Source organism: Malus domestica, chromosome 12, assembly GCF_042453785.1.
Source record: "Malus domestica chromosome 12, GDT2T_hap1".
NCBI classification, from domain to species: domain Eukaryota; kingdom Viridiplantae; phylum Streptophyta; class Magnoliopsida; order Rosales; family Rosaceae; genus Malus; species Malus domestica.
In genome coordinates this window covers 22,948,558-22,975,300 of record NC_091672.1, presented here as the reverse complement: position 1 = coordinate 22,975,300, position 26,743 = coordinate 22,948,558, and the positions used below count along the sequence as shown (strand labels likewise).

The 26,743-nt window shown below is 38.1% G+C and overlaps 5 protein-coding genes across 6 annotated transcripts; 2 read left to right on the top strand and 3 right to left on the bottom strand.

Moving 5' to 3' along the window:
• Window positions 1-850: 850 nt before the first annotated feature.
• Window positions 851-1,597, top strand: LOC114820021 (uncharacterized). The gene has a single exon (XM_029089866.1). The coding sequence runs from the start codon at window positions 851-853 to the stop codon at window positions 1,595-1,597; it is 747 nt and encodes a 248-aa protein (XP_028945699.1).
• A 3,806-nt stretch (window positions 1,598-5,403) lies between these two features.
• Window positions 5,404-7,873, bottom strand: LOC103413846 (probable sugar phosphate/phosphate translocator At3g11320). The gene is made up of 4 exons (XM_029089625.2): window positions 7,346-7,873; window positions 6,562-6,665; window positions 6,236-6,464; window positions 5,404-5,967 (listed from the first exon to the last, which is right to left on the bottom strand). Exons 1-4 carry the CDS (start codon window positions 7,790-7,792, stop codon window positions 5,809-5,811), a joined length of 939 nt encoding a protein of 312 aa, XP_028945458.1. The 5' UTR covers window positions 7,793-7,873; the 3' UTR covers window positions 5,404-5,808.
• Window positions 7,874-8,331: 458 nt separating this feature from the next.
• Window positions 8,332-12,586, bottom strand: LOC103450527 (neutral ceramidase 2). 2 transcript variants are annotated; one of them, XM_008389892.4, is made up of 10 exons: window positions 12,274-12,586; window positions 11,673-12,009; window positions 11,049-11,257; window positions 10,614-10,967; window positions 10,272-10,536; window positions 9,921-10,185; window positions 9,695-9,820; window positions 9,446-9,509; window positions 9,185-9,354; window positions 8,332-9,041 (listed from the first exon to the last, which is right to left on the bottom strand). In XM_008389892.4, the coding sequence occupies exons 2-10, from the start codon at window positions 11,984-11,986 to the stop codon at window positions 8,490-8,492; spliced, it is 2,319 nt and encodes a 772-aa protein (XP_008388114.2). In that variant the 5' UTR covers window positions 11,987-12,009; window positions 12,274-12,586; the 3' UTR covers window positions 8,332-8,489. The 2 variants fall into 2 exon arrangements, with proteins under 2 accessions (XP_008388114.2, XP_008388113.2); XM_008389891.4 differs by having other exon boundaries at window positions 11,673-12,101; window positions 12,274-12,515.
• Window positions 12,587-14,254: 1,668 nt separating this feature from the next.
• LOC103450526 (large ribosomal subunit protein eL33w) lies at window positions 14,255-15,886 on the bottom strand. The gene is made up of 5 exons (XM_008389890.4): window positions 15,564-15,886; window positions 15,413-15,448; window positions 15,077-15,305; window positions 14,931-14,973; window positions 14,255-14,445 (listed from the first exon to the last, which is right to left on the bottom strand). Exons 1-4 carry the CDS (start codon window positions 15,593-15,595, stop codon window positions 14,932-14,934), a joined length of 339 nt encoding a protein of 112 aa, XP_008388112.1. The 5' UTR covers window positions 15,596-15,886; the 3' UTR covers window positions 14,255-14,445; window position 14,931.
• A 692-nt stretch (window positions 15,887-16,578) lies between these two features.
• On the top strand, window positions 16,579-20,283 carry LOC103450525 (uncharacterized). The gene is made up of 7 exons (XM_008389889.4): window positions 16,579-16,833; window positions 16,939-17,145; window positions 17,543-17,609; window positions 18,230-18,561; window positions 18,720-18,861; window positions 19,026-19,151; window positions 19,515-20,283. Exons 1-7 carry the CDS (start codon window positions 16,809-16,811, stop codon window positions 19,897-19,899), a joined length of 1,284 nt encoding a protein of 427 aa, XP_008388111.2. The 5' UTR covers window positions 16,579-16,808; the 3' UTR covers window positions 19,900-20,283.
• The last annotated feature ends 6,460 nt before the right edge of the window (window positions 20,284-26,743 follow it).

Below are 26,743 nucleotides of genomic sequence, written 5' to 3'. Positions count from 1 at the left end.
ATTGTAGAGATCGATGGGAAGATACCTTGTATCTCTTCTATAACATGATATTTGAGTCAAAAAGCAATGATGAAAAGCTTGATAATTTCACCACTCCCATTGCTCCGAAGGCGTGTGCAAGGTTAATGTACTCACATATGAAAATAATATGTATGAAGAAGCATGACTAGGTTGCATTGAATGTGTTTGTGGGTATGCGTTGATTGAATTGTATTCCAAATGCGGAGAAACAGGCGAGGTTGTGGAAGTGTTTGACGAGTTTTTGTAACCGAATGTGTTTTTATGGAGCGCGACAAAAAAAATCAGAAATTTCTACCCTTTTATATTTTGCCCTTCACAATTTCTAGCTTCGCTATTTATGGTGAACATTCATTATTCTTACCATTTTAAATAGAAAAATAGATATTCACACATACATCTGTTAAAATGCATGAAATAAACATGTTGGAACAATGTGTTGGATGACTAGTGAAGTTAGGCTAGTCAACTTTCTTTGTGTAAGTTAGGCAAGTTAGGCAAGTTAGGCAAGTTAGGCAAGTGTTAGGCAAGTTAGGCAAGTTAGGTTTATGTCCTCTTTCTTTCCCTATATATAAGTTTCATCTTGTAATTGTTAGAAGTATCAAATACATATTGAAATTCAATATGGTATCAGAGCAGTGATCTGGGAAAACCACAAAACACAAGCTCTAAGGCAGTCACGAGGTCAACCATTCCAGGCATGGCTTCTCATTCAAAATGGGAAAATCCCAACCACCCACTCTATCTCCACCACTCGGACCAACCTGGTGCAATCCTCGTACCACAACTATTGGTGGAAGACAACTACAGCACATGGGTTTAATCCATGAGTATGGCCTTAACGGTCAAGAACAAACTTGGTTTTGTTGATGGGACAATCAACAAACCAAGTGAGGACAATTCTGAGGAGCTGCAGCAATGGAATCGCTGCAACAACTTGGTCAAGACATGGCTACTAGGCTCGATGTCAAAGGAGATTTCAGGGAGTGCCATCAACTACAAGGATGCTCGACAAATGTGGATCGATCTGCAGGAGAGGTTCTCACATGTGAATATAGTTCAGCTGTTCCATGTTGAGAACGAGATCCATGACTGCGTCCAAAGCAATATGAGTGTAAGTTCTTACTTCACTAAACTTAAAAGTTTATGGGATGAACGTGATACTTTGTGTTCCATTCCAGCATGCAGTTGTGGAACAAAGAATGAGATGAACTCATATGTTGAAACTCAGAAAACCATGAAGTTCCTTATGGGATTGAACGAATCGTATGCTACGGTTCGAAACAATACCCTTCTTCTCGAACCACTGCCTACGGTGAACAAGGCATATGCGTTGGTCCTTCGACATGAACGCCAGGCAGAGGTTTCCAATGGGAAGAGTACACAACCAGAGGTTGTTGTCTTTGCAGTGAAGAATTTGTCGCAAGAACCTACACCGGAAGACAAAGAGATGCGATGTGGAAAGTGCAATAGAACCAATCACATCACCAAAAAATGTCGTGCACATCTCAAGTGCACTTTTTGTGGATGGAAAGGTCACACCTTCGATTTCTGTCGAAAACGGAAAGCAGCCACATAAACGGAAAGCAGTCGTCCTTTTTCTTCAAAAGGGAATCAAGTTTCACAAAGTAACAAGCAAGAGATGTTGCCCAATTTCCCGTTCTCTCAGGAGGATTGCAAGCAAATCCTTCAAATGTTGAACAAGAACAAATCATCATTTGCCAATCAAGTCGGTAATCCTTCTAGTCATGAAGAACTTTCAGGTAAAGCCTTATCTTTTTCCTGTAAAGGAACCGAAAGTATTTGGATCCTGGACAGTGGTGCCACGGATCACATAGTTTGCAGCCCTAGTCTCTTTACACACTCACGAGCTGTTGAAAATCATACAGTTGAACTGCCAAATGGTTCCGTTGCCAAAGTCACTCACATTGGACAAGTTGTTTTCTCTCATAATCTTATCCTTGACAATGTCCTATGTGTGCCGTTCTTTAAATTAAATTTAATATCCATCAGTAAACTAGCCTATGATTCCTTATATGTCACAATTTTCTTCACTCAATTTTGTGTCATTCAGGACCTTCGCTCGGGGAAGATGATTGGGATGGGAACTGAAAGGGAGGGACTTTACTACCTCAACTCATCAAGGAAAGGAACATGCAACAATATTCAAACCATCGCACCAAAGCTTTGGCACCAACGCCTAGGACACCCATCTCTTAAAGCCACTTCGTTATTACCTTTCTTTAACAATAAAACTTGTGATTTGGAAAAATGTTCAATTTGCCCATTGGCCAAACAAACACGATCACCCTTTCCTTTGAGCTCTATTTCTACCAAATCATGTTTTGAATTATTGCATATTGATATTTGGGGTGGTTATCAAGTTGCTTCTATTTCAGGTGCCAAGTATTTCCTTACCATCGTAGATAACTACACTAGAAGCACTTGGGTTCATTTGATGAAACACAAATCTGACACAAAAGACATTTTGGTAAAATTCATTCAAATGATTGAGACTCAATTCAATACCAGAGTTCAAATCATACGAAGTGACAATGGCCCTGAGTTTAAACTTGAGCAATTTTATGCTCTCAAAGGCATCATACATCAATCTAGTTTAGTCAACACACCACAACAAAATGGTGTTGCCGAACGTAAACACCGGCACTTGCTCAATGTTGCTCGGGCTTTGCTCTTTCAAGCTTGTCTGCCAAAACGTTTTTGGGGAGATGCAATCCTAACCTCAGCCTACCTCATCAATAGAACGCCCACTCCACTTCTCCAAGGTAAAACACCCTACGAAAAACTGTTTCACAAAGCACCTAACTATTCTCATTTGAAGGTTTTCGGTAGCTTGTGTTTTGCTTCTACACATGCCCAAAGGCCCTCTAAATTCAACCCTCGTGCAATCCAATACATTTTTCTTGGGTATCCTTATGGTCAAAAGGGTTATAAATTGTTTGATATAAAACACAATAAAACTTTTGTTTCTAGGGATGTCGTATTTTTTGAAGATCATTTTCCATTCCAAAATTGTAACACTTCCGTTGCCCCGTCTCCACCAAACACTACACCTATCCCGTTTGACTTGACCTCTCCCATTGAGTCGCATTCAAGCCTTGCACCAGCAGACATAAACACCACATCTCCCACACTTGCCGACATCACACCATTCTCATCTCCTTTACCCTCTACAACTCCACCACCAGATACCTTATCAACACCTTCACCTACCCTACACTCTTCCCCACCTCCAACCACTCCATCACCAGATCCACCCCCTCCACTCCGTCGTAGCACTCGACCAACCAAAACTTCCACATTTTTGTAGGACTTTCATGTTGAGATGGCCCTCCCATCCCGTGTTGCACCCACATCTTCCACAAGCATGGTTCAGTCATCAGGTACATCTCACTCCCTATCTCGTTATTTATCCTATGACCATGTATCCACCACTCACAAAACCTTTCTCACCACCCTCACCATTATCAAAGAACCCACCAGTTTTTCGCAGGCTGTTCAGGATCCAAAATGGTGTGACGCCATGCAAAAAGAGATTGATGCCCTCCATGACAATCGCACTTGGACTCTTGTGCCCTTACCACCTCACAAACATCCCATAGGCTGCAAATGGATCTATAAGGTGAAGCTTAAACCTGACGGCAATGTTGAACGCTACAAAGCCCGTCTCGTTGCTAAAGGCTATAGTTAAATTGAAGGACTTGATTATCGGGAAACATTTGCTCCAGTTGCCAAGCTCACCATCGTCCGTGTCCTCCTCAGCATTGCCTCCATCCGTGGTTGGCATCTTCACCAACTTGATGTAAACAACGCATTTTTGCATGGTGACTTATACGAGGAGGTTTATATGTCCCTATCTCTTGGGTTCGGACGAAAGGGGGAGACACGAGTATGCAAAATTACACAAATCCATTTATGGTTTAAAACAGGCCTCAAGACAGTGGTTTATCAAGCTATCTAGTGCTCTCAAGACTGCTGGTTTTCATCAATCATGGTCAGATTACTCATTGTTCGTCCGAAACCGTCAAGGCAGTTTCATGGCATTACTTGTGTATGTTGATGACGTGATACTTGCAGGTAACAATTTGAGAGAAATTGAAGAGACTAAACTCTTCCTTTCCCAACATTTTAAGCTAAAGGATTTAGGAAAACTCAAATATTTTTTGGGGATAGAAGTTGCAAGATCTAAAGAAGGGATTGCCTTGTGCCAACGCAAATATGCGTTGGAGATACTAGAAGATGCTGGGTTCCTTGGTGCGAAGCCCTCACGATTGCCGATGGAACCAAACTTGTCCCTTACACAAACTGAAGGGACGCTCCTACATGATCCTTCTTCATATAGGAAACTCGTAGGGAGGCTAATTTACTTAACCATCACGAGGCCTGACCTGACTTACGTGGTTAATATGTTAAGCCAATTCATGGACAAACCGCGATAACCACACCTTGATGCAGTGCATAAGGTTCTCAGATACATCAAACAATCTCCTGGCCAGGGAATTATGTTGCCTTCTACAGGTTCACTACAGTTACAAGCTTTTTGTGATGATGATTGGGCTCGGTGTAAAGACACTAGAAGGTCAATAACCGGTTATTGTATCTTCCTTGGGCAAGCACCGATATCTTGGAAAACAAAGAAGCAAAGCACAATATCTCGTTCTAGTGCAGAGGCAGAATATCGTTCTATGGCTATCACCTGTTGTGAAGTTATATGGCTAAAGAACCTTTTGAAGGACTTACGAGTGAATCATGCACAACCAGTCACATTGTTTTGTGATAATCAAGTTGTCATGCACATTGCTTCGAACCCAGTGTTTCATGAACGAACGAAGCATATAGAGATCGACTGTCACTTAGTACGTGAGAAGATTCAGATGGGAATGGTGCAAACAGCTTACATACGAACCTCGAATCAACCTGCAGATTTGTTCACCAAACCACTAAGCTCGGCACAATTTGAGGTCTTACTTGGCAAGTTGAGTATCATTGACATCCACACTCCAACTTGAGGGGGAGTGTTAAAATGCATGAAATAAACATGTTGGAACAATGTGTTGGATGACTAGTGAAGTTAGGCTAGTCAACTTTCTTTGTGTAAGTTAGGCAAGTTAGGCAAGTTAGGCAAGTGTTAGGCAAGTTAGGCAAGTTAGGCTTATGTCCTCTTTCTTTCCCTATATATAAGTTTCATCTTGTAATTGTTAGAAGTATCAAATACATATTGAAATTCAATAACATCTTTTGTTTCCACTGGTCGTATGATCAGTTAATCATTGTAATGTTAATTTCGAAATGTATTTAAGCAAATACTGCCCCAAAATCAGTGAAAATAAATAGTTTTTCATACCACCTGCACATTGCTACTGATTAACTGCAATCAAGCTATTTTTTATTTCTCGGAAAGAGTTTATTTTACAATTTGCAAACAATACCGACAAAAGTGTACACTATATATTGAACTAATGGTACTTCTCTTTCAAATATCGAAAATGATTCTATATTTTTAAGTTCGAATCACCGCAAGCGCATTGGGCGTGGACAAAAAAAAGATGAAAGTGAGCACAAAAAGGAGAAATTTTTTCTTGTGGCCGTAACACGAGGTGTACAGTATGTGTTGTTATATAAGTGGTAGGAAATGTTATTTTTTATATTATTACTTTTTTAACACAAAAATCTTACCACTTATATAGAGACACGTGGTGTACCACCTCGCATTCCCGTCACATTGAAAAATCTCTCCACAAAAAGGAGCATTGCCCCCAAACATTTGCCCTAGAGATGGATTCGACTATACCTCTTCTTGGCTTCACTGTACAAAATAACTCCAAGGACAGTGAGTGCATAACCCGCCATCCCCATGAATGAAACTGGATTTTTAAATATCAAAACTGAAACCACCACAGCAACTGCCCCTTTTGCATTCCCCAGCACCTGTTTTTAAGAAAGACCAATTATATAGTCAAAATTAAAAACCCCATCTCTCGGAATGAAGAAATAGCTTACATGCAAATATAAGACGTAAAAATAACAGTATCTCAAATCAATAACGCGATACTAAGTGGCCAAGTTAAGGCATAACGGCGTCACATGATAGGTTTAAGATACCGCCACCTTGACAATTTTGTTTGAGTGTAACTTTCTCCCGTCTTGTGCAGAAGGAGATTACTAAAATATGCCATTGTGTGAACAAAATTATTACCTGAAGGGTCAAAGCGCTTGTATGCTTGGTGACCAAGAAATGGGTCAAGTTAACAAAATAAGCCATTGAAGAATTGAAGAACAGGTACCAAATAATTTTGATATCTTTTCGAGCAAGTTCGATTGTGAATCCGACCGCATTTTTCTCCATCAACAGTGTTGCAGGAAGTAAGAACGCCACGGCTAATGGCGCCATGTACAACAGCAGGTTCATAGAGTCCAGTTTTTCCCTGGAAAACAAAAAAGTATGAATCGTTAAGTCTAGTCCTTGACTTGTGTGCTACAAAAACAATTGAGACAGCAAAAATGAATCGAAGAAAAAGTCACCCGTCAGAGGAAAGCAAAATTTCTTGAAGAACCGATTTGAATGCCCTTGCAGATGTAGCTGTAATACACATAACAAACCCGAAAAGATGGAAGCTTGGTTCGCCCTGCAACCATATGAAAGTTGGTATGAAACAGATGATAACTCTTCAAACAAAATTTAGTTGTAGTTGGTATGAAACGCATCTATCAGAATCAGGTCGAAATTTTTATAAAAATCCAAGTTCTTCCTGAAACTCTCATGTGCTTTTCCTAACCCATAAGCACTGTTAACTTTTTCTATTTAGTGCTATCACAAGTGCTCTCAGTGATCTAAAAGCACTTTTACCCATTCTAAAACCAATTTCAAGCATGCTCTATGGATAGAACATAATACTACACAATAAGAGGAAAAAAAAGGATACACTCTCATCCTATGCAATGATACGATATTCCATATATAGTTTAGATGTCAACTTTTTCTATTTAGTGCTATCACAAGTGCTCTCAGTGATCTAAAAGCACTTTTACCCATTCTAAAACCAATTTCAAGCATGCTCTATGGATAGAACATAATACTACACAATAAGAGGAAAAAAAAGGATACACTCTCATCCTATGCAATGATACGATATTCCATATATAGTTTAGATATCACACGATCAGAAAGTCTACCATGCTATATTTTTGAATTATAAGATTTATATTCACATATCATATTAACAGTCGAATAACATAACATATTTGTTAGACGGTCTTATCAGAAAAGAACATAGATGAACAAAAAAAAGGAGAAAGATTAGATTACCCCACTAGCAAAGATAACACCTGCAACAACAGGAATGAGTGCGGCATAAGTAAGCCAAGCCTCCCTACTCTTGATGATCAAGAAGGCAAAAATGGCGGTGAAAAAAGGGGTGGTGGCGCTGACGGCCTGATTAAACGACACGGGAATGTACCTCAACGACACGTTACCGCAAACGACGGAGAAGCAGAAAACGACACTGAGCCCGGCGATCTTGGCGAACTGAGCCTTTGACTTCACGCTCTGCAGTAAGGCCACCTTCATCACAGCTACGGCGACGTAGCTGAACACCGAACACGCCGTCATGTGGCAGAGCGTCAGAAAAATGGGAAACCCGAACCCGTAGTTCGTGAGCAGGTACTTGTTTAGAAGCAGGACGCCGATGTTGGAGCCGTACCAGGCGGCGACCATCCAGACCGTCGTCCATTCGATCGGCGCCGACATCATCATCGAATATGAATCGAATCGAATAGAATCTAATCAAACCAAATCGAATGGAATCGAAGAGTGTGAAGGGGATGTAAGGCGCGAGCTTTAGTTATCCGTTATGGTACATGTGATGCCGGTTTTATGGTTTGGCGGGGCCCACAAATGGTGAGACCGTTTGCTGTTTCTTTCATCGGACGGTTGGTGGTGTTGCGCGTGATAATCATGTGGTTGGTTTCCTTTCAGATTTTTTTTCAGGTAATTGTCAGCTTTGAATTGTTGAAATATTGTAGTGGGACTAAATGCGCGCACCTTTTGAATAAGCGGAGACAGTGAAAGAAGCAGAGAGGGATGTTGATTACGTTGTAATTAACTGATGATTGCGATTAAGATGTCGATTGCCGGCCTCGGATATTCCGGAAAGACAACGTTAAGCCGGAAACTTTGGTTTGGTTTTCGATTGGACTTGTGTCGTTTGGCGGTAATTAGTGTTGGGCAAAGCATCGTTATTTCGTTAATCTTCCCTAATCTGTAATTTCTCCTTTGACTTAAGACGTTAGATATAGCGGAGAACTATTCACCTGCCTCGGTCTACTGCTGCACTCTGTGCGGAGTGCAACAATACAAGTAAGCCTTGTGGGGAGCGTCAGTTGCGCTGCCGCTCCCCTCATACATAATTTAAAATGTTGGTAGTGTGCATTCGTGGAGCATGTCCACCTGCCTATGCTACTACAAAAGCACTTGAAGAACCTGTGAAATGGCGAATGGACCCGAGTAAATTCTTTGAGGCACCAAAATGGCTAATCCTGTAGACACCGAAAGCTGCATTTTCGGGTATCCTCCATTCAATAGTAGCATAGCTCTGAGGGCTAAGTTTTGCAGGCCGTGACCACTTAAACTTCAAGCAAAAATCATCGTCATCATAGGCCGGAACCCATGTCTTTTTGTCGTTCTGCAGAATCTCAACCAACGCAAATGTGCCTTCTGTCAGGAGGTCATTCCTTGGGCAAGCAGACCAGAAGGTGACTGCAACCGTGTTGCCTCTCTTGAAGGTGGAATCTAGAGGTACGTCGGTTTTAACATCCCCAAAATTAACACCAAGAGGGGTGGCGTCCAGGACAACTGGTGCTAGTAAGCTGATTTGCTTGTCGAGGAGGTCTGGTGGCTGTGGACCTGGTTCGACAGTTTGGCCATTGATGAGAGCTGCAGCTAGTTTCTTGAATTCTTGGATGTACGCTTCAAGTGTGTGTGGTCCGTAAAGCGTGGAGGCTCCCTTAAAAGTGAAAAAAGAATAAGAAATCGTGTTTCTTCTGGGAATGTAACACTCCATTCTGTTCATTATGTTCCTAATTATGGAAGACATGATAAATTACAGAATGAACAAACCACGAAAGTTGAGGGATGAGTGAATCGAACCTCGTATCTCTGCACTTCGTACTCCTCAAAGGTGGTAACATACTGTGAATATGTATTTGTTAGCCCTGCAATGACTATATGGACATTGTTGTCAAATTCTTTCCTACCTCCAGAGATAAGGACCCCTTTGACAGCATCGCGGAGGCGCCTTCCAGCCATGGTTGTAAATTCTGAAGAAACGGATATCTAGGTTACTTTACTACATTGAGGAACAATAATGGTGCGAATGGTGTAAACACGATACAATAGGTTTGATTGTACCTCCAGGTACACAGAGAATGACGAGCTGTCCAATTCGTAAAATTTGAACCGGTAGTATTGAGGGCTGCAGATGTAGTTAGACATATTTTCATCAGTGCCAATTTAAAATTTTGGACAACAAAATTATTTTCATATATTACATTTACACCGTAGAAATTATTCAAATTGTAATGCCTTGCACCATAAGTTATTCCGCTAACAGCATCACAAATATGGCATGGAGCCAGTAAAAAAGCTACATATACATACCGCCCAATCATATGGTTCCTTCATCTCCCCAGTGTCAAGCAGAATAGGCTTCGGACACTGGCAATTGATTTGCTCCTGGTCCGGTGCTTTCAGCACGTTCCTTACCAATCTCCAGAATACATTACCCTACAGAAGCATGAAAGAAAACAATCATTGCAAAGTTGAGTTGCTTAACCAATCAAGATTTATGTAAAGAAAGCACAAACTTGCCCCAGATAATTCTTACCTGGTCATCGCCCTGCTTGAAATCGAAAGCTCCAGGGCCATCAGTGGTTCCTGCAGCAAAGGCAAAGCCCATGGCAGCAGGGCACGTTTTCACTACCTCAGCCCCTCCAACTTTCGGAACTGAGACCTCAAGGCTGGAAAAATCTATGTATGTATGTTGGTATTCAACCTTCCCTTTAAGCTTCTCAGTTGCTTTGTCAAACAGTTCCGCAGCTTTTCTGAATTGCCTTTCGCCAATTATGCGAGTACTCTCAAATTCATCGGAACTGCCAAATGAAAAAATTGTTCAAAACTGCATAGGTATGATGTTTCACCATTATATGAATCTTAGGGAGATTGTAGAAACATGTACCCTGGTCCCCGGCCATAGCACAATTCATTTCTGCCATTGCAGGTACTGTGATAGAAATCACACGGAAGTCCTGTGTCTGTGCAGAATGCACCAAGAACATTTGGGCTTACATCGCCACAATTTGATTGACAGAATGCAGATACAAATTCAGGCCTTTCCGCCATCCTCAAAGCATTCCTAACCCGTCTTGCAGAACTTGAAAGCCTTGTCACAGGTTGTCCTTTATAAGGTTGAAAGGAGGCGGCGAGTCTCATCAACTCGTTGCCTGTTACATGCATACTATTTGTTATTAGAAAGCCGAACAGTCTACACTAAATCATGGACACAAAAAAGTTCACTTACCATTCGCATCATCGTTAGGAACTAGGCTTGAGACTCTTCTGGGGATTCTGCCAGTATCTGATCTATTGGCAAATAGGCCATCGAAACTTTTAACACCTTTCTGTTCAAACCAGTCCTCCATGAATCGTGCTGCAGCACCTTTGTTATCTCCGCTTATCAATGAGTTTGTACGACTCATGGAAGTTCCATGAGTTGCAAACCAGTTAAAGCTACCTATAGCGCCCCACTCGTCATCTTCAAATTTTACGAGTGTCATATCTTTATCAACATCATACTTGTATTTTCTCCTCTCGTCTGCAGGATTGTTGAGATATGCGCTTGGACTGCGGTTAACACCAGCATCTAAGAGCTCTCCTATAAAACCATGAGAAAAGATTTAAAATAGCATCACAAAATGGTAACGAGACTACAGAAATTATGAGTGAAATTCCTTACCCTTATTCACAAAAATTGAACCGGGACGGAGATTTTCGTGAGCTTGAATAATGGTTTTCTCAATGCCATCAACAAGAACATCAAATGATTGTCTAACAAACCCAAGAGATGTCACAATATACACAACATACTGAAGGTAGCCCCCAGGCCCTGCATGAGTGTGAATCCCGCTAATTGCCACATTCTTCTCTGTGTAAAGGTCCCCATACCTTGAATGCACAAGATGAAATAAATAAATAAAATAGAGGTAACGCACACACTAAATTGTACATAAACCACATTCTTCCACTCATAAGCGTTTTTGCTAGAAGTGCTTTTATTAGAAATACGTCAAAATTTTCCAAAAGAAATTCATGAAAGTACTTTCTAAAGAGAACTTGGTTTCCTAAAAACGCTTCTATGGCCTTGAAGCATTTAGCTTTATTCTAAATGTAGTCAAAAGCGTTTTTGGTGCTTTTAACTGTTCTGAAAACAGTCACAAACAAGCTCATTTTCCATAGATTGTATTTTTATGATTCCCTAAAATATGCTTATAGGGAGCAATTTTAGTAAAACCCAGTAAGAAAAATCAAACCCTCAAACAAATGAGAAAAAAACATTAGCAGGAGGGTTGTGTTTGTGTACCTTGCTTTCAATCTCTCAAGCACTTTAATTGTCACAATTTGGGAGCCCATGCATGCATCAAGATTCACAAACACGACACGATTGCCCTGATGTTGTTCCGCCACAATAAACGCGCGAGCTCGAAGCCGGAAGTGAATCCCAGAAGTAGTCTGCTCTGCGTTTGCGTATCCCATCATGTTCACATCGGCAGCAGGGCCTGTTATGTCATGGCTTCCGAGGCCGATCAGATAATTCGAAGCCGAGGAAGAAGAAGAAGACGAAGACGCTGCTTCGACTTTGTGCAGCGAGAACAGCAGGAAAACTATGAACAACATCTCATATGGTTTGTCCCTGTGAACTGCGAAGTGGGAAAGAAAGATTTAAACTTTGGAAAGAAAAGTGTGTGAGTGCTTTTATGAGTATTAAGCTTCTTGCTGTCATGTGGGGTCACTGAAAAAGAAAGAAATTTCGATTAGTACAAAGCCATAAAACAGAAGTAGTTGAGCCGACAAACGAAGGCAGATCAATACGGCATGATTTTTTTGGAGTGTTAATAATCGTCGTTTGGCAGTTATAAGATGAGTATTCGTAGGAGATGCACGAACTGAGTAACGTGACTAACCGCATAGGCAAGAGCCGAACGAGTGAGAGACAGATACTGCAAAAAACCACCAAGGAGGCGATACTCAGTGGGATCGGCTAGGGGAGTGCCCAAATTTTGACGATGTGTACGCGTATGTCGTCGTCGTGTTTCCGAAAGTGGGTGGGGGTTTGGGGAGTGTGAAATGGTTGGAAAGATTTGTGCTAGTTTTGTTTTATTGGTAGAGGACATGATTGCAGAGACAAGATATTTCTCACAGATTAATGTGAAAGCGGAATATTGGTGGAGGAGGTGATGTGGGGAGGATATGAGGCACTGAGCCACTGAGCTTACCTACCATTCCCCACACCCTTAGGAGAAATTTTTGCTGAAATACAGCTCGGTATATCAAATATCACAGTACAATTAATTGGATATTTGAAAGAAAAAAAAATTCAACTACTTGTAGTATGATACTTGGTAAGTTGGTATATATCAAACCGCGTTATGGACACTAAAAATTTTCTCCACCCTTGAGACACCTCTTTGCCTTTGTAGGAACTTCCTCAACTTTACAACATTAAAGGGGTGTAGTTAATTTGAATTTCAGATAATTTTAATGGACTTTTTTAAGTGACAGCTTTCAAAAGGATTTTAATAGATTCTACAATTTCATATGAATTTTGACAGATTTGTATAGATTTCTATATAGATTTGTATGGATTTCTTTCATGGATTTCTTAGGATTTCTTTTTTGACTCCTACAACATAAATTCTTTTCTCAGTGCATAATCTGAAAAAGACATAAGCATATGTATATTGATATGGAAATATAAACCAATCAAATATGTTTTTTCTTTCCCTTTCTTATTTGAATTGTGATTTCTTTACGAAAAATAATTTTAACTAATCAAAACAAGTAGTGCTTCTTAAATCAAATGTATCAAAATTAACCCTTTTTCCTCAACAATTGATTAGTTCATAATGTGTTATTCAGTCTAAGTACAGTTACCAATATAAATAGGCTTTGGAAGATGCTTGCACCCTTACACTAACATGATTACACGAAAAAGAACAGAAAGCTTGAATTGGCAATAAGATTCTTAGTAGTAATTTTCAAGAGTTCAATTAACATGGTAAAAAATTAACACATTCAGATAGAATGCATAATCATTACAAGAACTGTTAGTAGTTATTAACACTTCCCATCAAAGCATCACAAGAAATACTATTACAAAGTCCAAAATAAAGGAAATAAAAAATTCAAAAAATATTGTACAATTCAAAAAATTCAAGTTTGCAACTGGGACGGTTACAGATGAACGTGAAAGGAAATCAGGGTGGCAGGTTCTATGTCTGAAAGAAAATGGAGAGTGAGAAAGAAAGATCGAGTTGTAGAATGGAGAGAGAGAGAGAGAGAGAGAGGTGGAGGTAGGATTTTGTTATGCTTATAATCCTTCAAATCCTATAAAATCTCTTATTGAAAGAAATCCTTCAAAATCTATGAATTTTTTAATACCTAAAGATTTGCATGAACTCTATAAAAATTCTTTAAAATCTCAATTGACTACATCAGGATTATAAAGTCGCTTAAAATTCTTTAATTGACTACTCTTGTATTTGAAAGAATTCTTTAAAATCTTTTAAAATCCTAGTTAACTACACCATGATTCTAAAGTCCTTTAAAATCCTTTAAAATCCTCATTTGACCACATCCCCTAAAATTCGAGACAGCATGGGTTGTTCTAACCAAAACTCTTTCTGAAACAGGAAAAATCTTTGGCAGTTCTAACCTCTAACCATGCAATTTACATTAATGTAGTTATAGTGATCCTTTTCCTTCCAACGTCAAAAGAGATTTTAAGTTCAAATTCCCGTCCTCCGAACCCTCTCCTGTTGATTCTTTCTAAACTCAGTTTCTCTAACCACGGCAGTTGCGACACACCAAAGAGTCGCGCATTAAAATTCTTTTCGTTCTTTACTAAAAGCGATACGCATAACTTGCAGATAATTCACCATGGAATGCAGAAACAAGATACAAGACTTTATAACAAGAGGCACATTCAAAACAAGCAGCAAGCATCTTTGTAAACGTCTCACATTCACGAGTACAAGAAGATTTATAAAGTCTAAACACGATTCTGGATAAAAGTAAAACCAAAACTTCAAATGCTCCACCTCCAATGCATTCCATCATCTACATTAGCCACATACCTGCAAAACAGATGAAACGACAATGACGACAAGAAACACATACACGGAAAGAAACGGGAACTATGACTACAAAAACACATCTATGCAAATGTGCAAGTACCAGGGAAAATTGCTTATTCTAAATATACTAAAACTCGATTCGCATATCCATCAGTCCATCTCGGGACATCCTGGTGGTTCGACAGTCTCGCTGAGGTTCAAACCCGACAGAGTGCAGTATTTTTGCATAGCTTTGTTGAGAGAGCAATTAACAATCTGAACTACATTTTAATTTCAACCATTCTATTAGAGATCAGATGAAATAAGTTTTCGACCCGGAAACCAGGAGAGGCCTATATTCCTTCCATTCATAACTATTTGGTTAATGGGTGATTGTTAAATCGAGTTCATCTATTCGGGTATGCAATAAAGCAACAGAATAAGTGCAATAATAATTGAAATCACAATGCCCTTAAAACTAACATATAAATGAAAACTGTTATTACCTCAAATGTTGCTGGGGTACATGAAAACCCTGACTCTAGCTCCCTGTTTAATTAAACAAACCAAAGTAATCAACAAATTAAACCCTAATCAAATCAACATTAGGCAAAACTGGCAAATTAAAGATTTAACAAAACAAATCAATTACCATGGATTTGGGGGGAAGATTGGACGTGAACTTGGCGCGAACGACGCCGCTGTTTCCATGAGGCCTGGAGACCTTTCCCCAAATGCAACGGTAGTGACTACCGTTCTTCTTCACCTTGGCCTTGTAGATGTACGCCAGCCGCTTTCCGGCGTACCACGCCACATCTTCCTTGGTGTTCACATTCTCGATCTGAATCAGCGACGTGCTCGGGTACTGGTTCGACTTGGACCTGCCAAAAAAAAACCCAAAAGCAAAAACACCCATGTCAATAAAACCCATTGCCAAACACGCCCTTAGCTCAATAACCCAGATCAGGAAAAACTCCATTTTTAGTACCTCTTGTATCCCAGAACAGTTCCTCGCACATACAGTCTGCGAAAAAATTATTAAAAAAAATCAGACAAAAATGATGAGAAATTTGATTATTATTAAGGGGTTGGAGAAATTGACGAAGGATTGGTTTAAGAGATGGGATTTTGGAGGGGACCTGATGCGCTCTCCTTGGCGTCCCTTCACCATTTTCGAACGTAGCTCTGTGCGTCTCTGGTGGCTGCTGGCGTGTTAGGAAGACGGAAACCCTAGGAGAAAGGCGAGGAGGATTCAGTGAGGGGTTTATATACGGCAGGAGGAATTATACGGTGTGTGTGCGCGGACTGTGTGATTAGTAAGCTTTGGGTACTGTTATTTTTTGGGCCTACTGGTCTTAGGCCCAAGATAGACCCTAACTTGTGAAGTTTTAATTTGACATAATTTAGCGTTTGAAAATTTTCTTACTCGATAAAGAAAACACTTTACTTTTACAAATAATTCAAAATTATTACTAAAAATTCAAGTGATTTATGCAAAATTATTTGAGAGTGTTTCCTAAACCCTAAGAAACACGAGTAATGATATTCATACTATGTTTTTATACCACATTTCTATACTATCTTAGGTGGCATCTGATGTGGATAGCCTCATCATTTGAAAAATTTGCAAAACCCAAGTAAATGAAAGAGAAATATTCATCATATACCACAATAATTATTTAGCTAACTAGTTTTTCTTAATTATCAGTTTATTAAATAATGAACTAAATTTGAAAATCTGATTAATTCAAATGATGTAGCTGTCCACATCAAATGCCACCTAAGGTGGTATGAAAATGTGATCCAAAAATACGGTATGAATAGCATTACTCAATAAACACTTGACATGTGTATTCTTATACATTAAAAACACTTTTAAGTAATTTTGCCAAACAAGTTAAAAACTATTTTTTATTGCTAAAAATGTAAGTATGTTTAGTCTAAATAATTGAAGGCATTTCCGACAATGGTTGACATAAGAAGTTAAATGTTTTTTATAGTTCTAAAGCAAATCGTTTTTTATAGTTCTAAAGCACTTTCATAAGTGATGGATTGCTCTACAGTTAGTGTCTTTTTCTACAATTCATTGTGTTTCAAATTCAAATTATCTATCATCCTCTTTGTATAAATTAGTGTAGAAAACCGTTTATACAACAAGACACTTGGTTCCGACCTTATTTCCCCTTTTCCTTTCCCGCTAAGTGGTAAAAAGACCAACTCCTCCTCGCGCCTACGAGTCCACGACAAACCGATCAATCAAAAATAAATTGGATTGGCATTGACTCGATTCATCTGCCTTACTGGCGAAGCAAATCCCACGTTATAATTAGCCCAACGATCTGCAGCTTTTCTCATCCTCTCCACTCTCTCACACCCACACAGCAATGGAGGAGCCTCTGCTTTCACCAGGTGCATTCCCACTCCCCCAATTCCCAACCTTTCTAATTTCATCAACAAATAAAATGTTTTCCGGCTTTGTTAACGGGTTTTGTTTTTTGTGATCGTTTGCTGAAGGGAGAAGCGGCGAATTGGGAGAGAAGGGGAGTGAGAAATGGAGCTCGTACGAGTACGTGGGAAGAGCTGGGTCGGTGATTCCGACGGCAGCGCTGGCCGGGACTGATGTCAGCGTCGAGGAGATACGGTCGGCGGCTGCTGATTCTGATCGCTACCCGCCTTCTATCCATGCCGGTCTGGTTAGTCCGCAGGAGCCTGATCCTTCTGGTATGCAAATTTGTGTTTTGTTATATCCCAATTGCGATGTTTTCGATGTGGGTTTTGCGTTTTGATTATTGGGTAACTGTCATTTGTGACATTTTAAATGAACTTCGTTGAAAAAATTAAAACTTTTTGAGTTTTATCTTCTGTTTGGCTGCTGAGAAATTGAGGGTAGAGAACAATGTTTAAATTTTATGATTTTTAGCTTCTCAATTAATTCGAAATTTCTGATCTCCTCTAGAACAATAATGGATTAGTTCATTACGTACGGTGTTGGGTTGACTTCTTTTTCCTTTTTGATTTGGTTGTCTTGTTGGGAAAAGGAGGGTTACATTGTTGGACTTACTTTAGAACTTTGAATCTTTGCTGTTTGTCATTGATTGTGATGGTTACAAACTTGCAGAGCAAGCTGTTGCTTATCAAGGTGGATATGGTGGAGGTTATGGTGGCGCCACAAGTGAACTCCATAGGTATGGTTCGTGGAATGCATCTATTGTTAAGAGACACACATTGTCGTTTGAACTGATTATGTTTCTAAATTCATGGTGGGATCACACATTTTAAGCATTTCCCGGTTACTTATTGTTTATATTGGTTTGATTGTCGTTTTGAAACTACAAACCAAAATGCCTGTTTATGTTCTTCAGGTTCAGAACATGAGTCAAGTGACATTGCGGGTGAAAAAAGCGATAGGTACTAGGTTAGATCGTGTCAAAGTAAATACAAAAACACGAAATGGGTTCAAGGGTCATTGTATAAAAGTGAAAATTAAAAACATATGAGGATCAGGGGAGCTTTTCAAGTAATACGTACCAGATTCAGACATTGTCATTCGATAACCTTTTTTTCCATGCGGATTGCTTGTCATTTTGTTATATAGGTTTACTTAAACCTAGTATTGCCCTAACCTCTTCCCTCTTGCTCTCTTAGAAAATTTTCACGTATTATTTTTCCCCCATATACATGCATAAAAAATCTGTATTTCTCATTTTACCCTTGCATATAGTCTGCGGAAATTGTTATGGTATTTTTCTCAAGTTCAACATTGCAGTGTCAAGAATATTCTTTTAAACTGATTGTTTGCGTATAGGCAAATACTGGATGAAGTAGAAATACGAGAATTGCTCATTGATCATGTTGGGCATAGATGCTGTTGGGGAAGTCGTCCTGCACGGACCTGGAAAATTGAAAAAGTAGAAGATTGCAACGTTTATGTGGGAACACTGGATACTTTCATTGAAGAAAGGGAAACCTTAAGAGAAACGGAGCCATACCTTGGTGGCAATATTGATGGAAAAGATAAGGGGCCAGAACTTGGAATCTGGGAATTGGATTTGAAGTCTCAGTTTCCTGTTTTATTTATACCCCATCATGAATCACGGGCAATAATTCCTCATTCTGAGTCCATGGAAAAATGTTCAGGTAAGGCTTCAGGAATTACAGACTCTGAACTTTGGACTTGTGATCTATTTCTTGTGTGGTAATTTATGAGTGTCTTCTGGACAGAAAGTCATTCCCACAGATTTGGTGATAGTATATATTCTTGTTGTGATCTAAAAAAATGTTCAAAATATTTGCAGGTTGTGGGGGAAGAGGTGGTAATGTGTGTCCTACATGCAATGCAAATCAAGAACCTGGATTCTACAAAGAAAATCAGATGGCTACGTGTTCTGCTTGTTATGGAAGGGGCTTAATTGCTCATAAAGATGGATCCGACTCGATGTGAGATGCTTATTATTGCCTACTCATCTAGTTATAAATAATTGGTGCTCTAATCTGGTTTCAAGCTATAATCTGAGGACCATACAATCTAACCTTCTTATGCAATATGTATTATTCAGATTTTAAAATTTTACTGTCTCTCACTAGTATATTGTTTGATGCAGATGTGGGAGTTGCAATGGTAAAGGAAAGATCCCTTGTCCAACATGTGGATCTCGTGGTTTAATAAAATGTTTGACATGCCAAGGGAATGGTTCTCTTTTGACACGTAATGTTGCCCTTGTTAAATGGTATGATTTTCATTAGTGATGATATATTTTCATAGGCTGTGGCACAAAGTCCATGATATGTTTTCATATGATATGCAATAAAATCCAGATTACCACACTTCTTTTTTCAAGTGGCCATCATTGCTCATATCATTTCCAAATTTCTTTATCATGTCTTTTGAAATGGTTTCTGATTGGGGGATCATTAAACTGTATGAGTAATAGAACCGCACATGCACACATACGTACACAATTTTTTTTTAAGTGCTGGCCGCGTGGGTACGAAAAAGTATCCAACTCACATTCCTACTGCACCCCTTATGCTTATGTAGCATGATCCTGTATGAAACAGTATGTTGAAGTAAAATGCTTATTCTCTTGCAGGAAGACGCTCTCAACCAGAAAGGTAAGTGCAACTAGCGGAGCAGCATCTGTTCCAGATGAGGTTTTCCACAGAGCAAAAGGAGTCCAGTTGTGCAACACTCAGGCATACCAGTGCACGCCAGCCTTCTTTGCCGACTCTTTCTTCCTTAACCAGTTCTCCTCCGAAGTCATTGCAGACAGAGCTCATGTACCTCTCACTGCAAGGGTGGTGAGTGAGAGGCACACGATCTCCGTTGTGCCAGTGACACGTGTCACCATGGCTCATCGTACTCGGTTGTTCAGTTTCTATATCATCGGGTTTAGCAGGGAGGTGTACTTAAAGGACTACTATCCCTCCAGGTTTTGCTGGGGGTTGTGCCCTTGCTTGGAGTGGTTGAAGTTGTGAAGTTGAAGATTGTCAATCCTATATCAAATTTGCTAGTGGTTTGCTCCCTTCGGTGAGAATAATAAATAATGTTGCTGCATCTGTGCACAAGAGTCTAGAGGCGGTCGGTAGACTTTGGTTGGAGGTCTCAAATTCGATTCACACGGATGCGAGCCCGATGCGTCGTTGTAGAGAGTCAAAGACTAAAAATTTTTCCATTGTCGCTTGTAAACGTATGCTTATAAATATTATTATTCAGCTTGTTTTTCTTGTTATAATAGAATATTGTGGTTGAAAATGTTCATGAGGTTTTGTCAAGGTCTTGAATGCTTTTGGAGATGCAAGTTGGCCAAACGTTTTGTGCCAATTTCAAATCAATGATTACTTCAATCGAACTTTGAGAAATTTTTCATTGCGTTCGGAACAAGGATGGTACATCACGTGTTATAAGTTGGAAAATTTTAATTTTTAGTTTTGACATAAATATCTTACCGTTTGTATTGTAACATATGATGTTTCACCTTATATTCCGGGCACACTGAAAATTCTCTCAAACTCAATAATAGCAACAATTCCAGCTGAAGATAGCTCAGGCGAGTTAGAAAGACGGTTTACAGCTGCAATCTCAAACGTGCCCTGATCTTTGATCACAAAATACTAGATAAGGGGGGATTAGAAATGCCTTTTATATTTACGATGTGCTATGCTTATGGAGAGCTTTTCTAACCTGACCTCCATTCTTTCTTTCTTTTTTTTTGTTGAAAAATGTTTTTAGAGAGAGGGAAGGTTACCTCATTTCAAGGTCAGGAGCAAGGTATAAAATATCGATTATATCGGAAATATCGGTAATAAAAAAATACGGAAATTTCGATGGAAATATCGGGATATTATCGATATAGATAAAAATTGAATAAAAACAACGGAAATTGTAAGAAAAACTTGGAAATTTTTATTGAAACTTTGCAGGATATTTATTTAGTCAATTATCTATTAGTTTATCACAAAAAAATTGGAAGGAAATGCATTGCATGATGGATTTAACTGATTTAAATTGATTATATAACGAACTGACAAACATTGTGAGTGTAGAAAATATGTAGTAATTAATGAAATATGTTTAAACACACCATATCATTTATATATAATGAATTAGTAGAATATTTTACACTTCATATATTGCATGGTAAGATACATGAGTGACCTAGTACCACATAGAGTTCCTATCAAGGTCCAACATATCGATGATATCGGAAATATCGGTACTCCAAAAACACGGAAATTTCAATGGAAATATCGGGATAATATCGATAGTTTAGACATTGGTCATGAGCAATACCACAAGTCATTTTGAGGAGTTACAGAAGAGGTCTTAATCTTTTTTTGTTTTGTTTTTACATATCGCCTACTAGAGGAATTGTTGGTAACGAGACTTGAACCTAAACTTTGGTCTAGTGAACTGAACGATAATTCTCAACTCAACAAACCCTCTTTAGCAACCTAACCTCAATTCTTTATTAGGACTTAGAAATCTCTTGTTTAACATAGCATAAATATCAGACGTCGGTGACACCAAAATATGTATGGGCCAAGACAAGAATGCTTTTCTTTTTCTATTTTATTTCTTTGTTTTTGTACTTAAAGTTGAGTATGGAGTGTGTGTGGAACTTGGAAGACTTGGTGGTGACAACGTAGCACTTGAAAGTCCAATTCTCCAACCACCAACCATGCTTGATGCTTCTGTTCTTGCTGTCAAAGCGTTTTGAAGGACTTTAGGCTTAGTGGAGGGCCATTGAGTTTGACATCGTCCGTGTCCTTCCCTCCAAACACCACACACGTCGACTAATTGGCCAACCAAAGAAGAGGAACTACTATTAGTAGAGATGCGGTACCGCCTAAACTCACCACCAAGTATATTTGTTAGGCGTGGCGTGTGGACTTCAAAAAATTAAAATAAAATAAAAGACTTAGCTGGTGGTGTCATCATGGTAATTTATTTTTTTAGGGGTCGAAAAGACTCATAAAGATATTTTAACTTCCTCCTGATCACCATTATGTGATTCACCAATGCTAGAAATCGAACCCAAGACGTCATGTGTGGAATACAGTTCTGAAATTCGCTTCCAACCATTGAACCATCCCGTGGTGATTTTGGCGTGTGGACCCTCTCACTACATGCTTATTTGTTTCTGTTATGGTTTGAAATTTGGAATGAACAACTTTTCAAGCTCATATCTTTCTTTACTCTTTTTAAATTCTTTGAGGAAGATCAAGAAACAAAAAACCAAACCAAGAAATTCAAATACAATTTTTTGTCTCTTGACTTGGGAATTAGAAACAAAACATTCATGCAACGTGATTTTCACGATAAGAATTTACATGCAACGTGACGGTATTTCAAATTAAATCAAATTACTGTGTAAAATTTTTGAAACACATAATTACTTGATTCATCACCACAATCACATCCTCATTATAAGTAAATTATATCTTATTTCACATATAAAAAAGATAATGTAACATTTTCTATATTACATATTGTTACAAAAAAAAACTTTCATGTAACATAAATGTCAATGTAACGGTACACAAAGCTAATAACACACCATACATGTCGACTAATTGGCCAAACAAATAAGATGAAGAATTATTATTAGTGGAGATGCGGTACCGCCTAAACTCACCACCAAGTATATTTGTTAGGCGTGGCGTGTGGACTTCAAAAAAATAAAATAAATAAAAGACTTAGCTGGTGGTGTCGTCATGACAATCTATCTTTTTAAGGGTCGAAAAGATTCATAAAGATATTTTATGGGTCGAACCCAAGACGTATTGTGTGGTGGAATATAGTTCTGAAATTTGCTTCCAATCATTGAGTCATCCTGTGGTGGTTTTGGCGTGTGGACCCTCTCACTACATACTTATTTGTTTCTATTATGGTTTGAAATTTGGAATGAACAACTTTTCAAGCTCATATCTTTCTTTACTCTTTTTAAATTCTTTGAGGAAGAACAAGAAAAAAACAAACAAACCAAGAAATTCAAATACAAATTTTTGTCTTGACTTGGGAAGTAGAAACAAAACATTCATGTGACGTGATTTTCACGATAAGAATTTACATGCAACGTGATGGCAGAGCCGGTCCTGAGAATTTGAGGGTTCTAGGCGAGCCTTCGAAGTGGGGCCTTAAAATTCTCTGATCTTCCGTTTTTTTGTATATTGATTTGTATAAATAAAGAATTCGCTAAATACATTAAAAGTTCTATTTCACATCAAATATTATTAAAAATTAATATCAAAATAAGATAAATATACAAACATTATTTAAACATTACACGATTCACGTTTTTAGATACAAATGCACTCAATGTTTGCAGTCAATAGTCTAAGATTGAGAGTGAAGAACAATAAAACTTGATGATCAAGAGAGTAAATAACAATAAAACTTGATTGACGAGTATAATAAATTCAACGCCAATTGTTTCTCTTGTGTTTTTTTTCTTCTAAAATCAACATCACACTAACGAATTGAATATTAAAATAATCCATTGAATAAAAAGTTATTGAAAAGAAAAATATAAATTCAAAGTTTTGATTACCTTAAAGTACAATCTTTAAGACCACATGATAGTTGGTTTAAACATTCAATAGAAATGGAGAGAGTGAGAAGTTGCTTTAAACATTCGATAGAAATGGAGAGAATGATAAGTTGAAAGAAAAAAGATTGCAAAGAGACTTGAGTTTTATAACTTTATATGCATTTGAATAGATGGATTGACAATAAATTTGAAAAACAAGAAAAATTTAGTGACTGAAAGACAGCTTCATGTTTCGAATTCAACACCCCAAAGAAAAATGAAGCCAACATTTCCACTGCACTAACAAATGAATTATGATATTTCTTACTTTTTTTTATTTATATGTTAATTACATGATATAATTTTTTTTGGGAGCCCTTCTAAAGTGAGGGCCCTAGGTGGTCGCCTACTTGGGCTATCCTCAGGGTCGGCCCTGCGTGACGGTACCTCAAATTAAACAAAATTACTGTGTAAAATTTTTGAAACACATAATTACTTGATTCATCACCACAATCACATCCTCATTATAAATAAATTATATCTTATTTCACATATAAAAAAAATAATGTAATGTTTTCTATATTACATATTGTTAAAAAAAAAAACTTTCATGTAACGTAAATGTCAATGTAACGGTACACAAAGCTAATAACACACCATACATGTCGACTAATTGGCCAAACAAAGAAGATGAAGAATTATTATTAGTGGAGATGCGGTACCGCCGAAACTCACCACCAAATCTATTTGTTAGGCGTAACGTGTGGACCCCCTCAATTAGGAATAAACAACTTGTCAAGGTCACATCTTTCTTTATTCTTTTTAAAATCTTTGTGGAACAACAAACAAAAATACAAATCCAAGAAATTCAAATACAATTTTTCTCGCTCTTGACTTAGGAAATAGAAACAAAACATGCATGCGACGTGATTTTCACAGTAAAAATTTATATGCATTGTGACAGTATTTCAAATTAATCATACATTTTTAGGTATAAAACATCACCACAACACTTATATTCTCATTATAGTTAAGTTTATATCCTATTTCACCTACAAAAAATAATAATGTAATGTTTCGTATTACACGTTACAAAAAGAACTTCCATGCAACGTTATTCAAAACTGATAACACGCTACTATGTAAAACAATTAAAGATCATACAAGTGTGTAACTAGCTTCAAAAACCAACGCAGTAAAATCATCGTTATAAGTAAATTTGTATTCTGTTGCTGGGTTTAATACATCCCTTTTTTGACACGCATTTTGTTGGCCACCATAAGTCTGAGGTCATGGTATAGTTGGGTAGCCAGGTTGAAAATCACAACGATTAGTCCTTGCTTATATATTTGTAGCTTCCACTGAATTTCTTCACCCACAAAAATTCCACTCAAAATTTCTCTTTCAATTGACACTCCTGAGTCTCCCACCCATATTTTATAGGACACTTCTAGAACCTTTGCCACTTAATAATGAGGCAAGTTTGTGTTTAAGAAAATATTTTAAGGTGATGACAGTCCTAAACGGTTTGTGTGAAAGTGAATTAGAACCTCAGGGGGTGTTAATGTTTCAAATATGAGAGGTTTTTGTGAAAACACAATAAATATGAGGGGGTGTTAGTGTAATTAACTCGGCCTATAAGTGTCAAATAGTCTGAATATATACCATCCATAAGGAGTTGTCAAGTTACACAAATGAGGCCAAATTAACCAAAACGTGAGGTTGTTTATGCATGTTTATGGAGAATTCTTAAGTAGGGAATATAGAGTTTCATGTCACGTCACATGACTGTCCAAATGGAATCCACTAAAATGAGTATGTGTGAGACTGAAATACATGGGGTCTCTTAGTCTGTTGAGCGGAGATGAAATTGCATGGGCTTCCTTATAGAACAATTTCTCGTGTGTTTGTGTAAGAGAGAGAAGATTATGTGTTTTGTTGCAAGAAAGTTTATCTCATGTGTGATATATTGTGACTAGAGAAAGACTTCCATTACACATGTACATCATCAACGTGACGTCCAATATCAATAATCTAACAACTTTATAGATTTTGCTACAAAACTTATATGTATTTTATACAATCACCACCTCAACAGTCAAATTGTAATTATATAAATACATATATTAAATATATATGATCATCGGATAATAATTATATTAAATACATGTAAATATTGTATTCAATCCTTAAATATACACATCATTTTCTAATTCACACGAGCTGTAATGATGTACCCTTATTTACTCTATATATGGGAAATGCTGCTCCTCATCATTTAGCTCAAGAAATCAACCGCTGCGATTGAATTCCAGGCTAGTCAAATCCAACGGCTATAAAGCCAGCAGCAGTCGCACTCCTATTACAACGGTTAGATTTTAGACGTGCCGACACGAGAGGGTACGGTCAAAGACGAAAAGTGTGTGTGTTTGCATGCCAGCTGTGGGCTCGTGAGTAGTGCCACGTGGCGCATTGAATTTTTTATTCAAAGGCGGGAATGTCAGCAGTTAGAGGCTGCCGTCCCGTGTCCAAACTGACAGCTAGGAAACGAGGATCGAGGAACGTTCCCAAAGTGCAACAGTAAAACTTTGAGGTACGAGATTTGCACGGCAGAAAGTCTTGTGCGTTGCAATGTCCAAACTACCCTTATGGGTAGGGTAAATGGATACACAACCCAATGCATGACTAATATTTTGTTAATGGAAGAATCTAATTAGTTACATTTGATTTGATAGTGAGATTCACAAGTAAATGTGTGAAGGGTTTAATGGAAACATTTAGCTACTTTTAGTGCATAGATTTTTCTGTGTGCCAAAAATACGGTACTGTACACTAACATTATGTTTGGATTAAGAAATTTAAGATTACCAATGAATTTTAAAATGACGGAAATTGAATTGAAGAAATTTTATTTTGTGGAATTTGTGAATTTTCTTGTTTGGTTAGCCTAAAAGAACAATGGAATTAAATACGAAATTTGTTATTGTTAAGCTCTCAATCATAGAAATTGGGAAATGACACCTATGTATATGGAATTTAAACTTGGAAATTGGAGGTCATAAATTCCAAGTTTTTTTTCACTCAGAAATTCTAAATTTCTATGTTTATGAATCCAAACAAGAGAATTCGTGCATGTCAATTTACAAATTCTGACTTTTATTCAAATTCCAAGTTTATTTCTCTCATCCAAACATAGCGTAAGTATATTATTACAATTTTACAAAGTATAGTATGAGGACTATAGTAATTTAATCCAACCGGGATGGGCAAAACATAATAACAAGACGAGG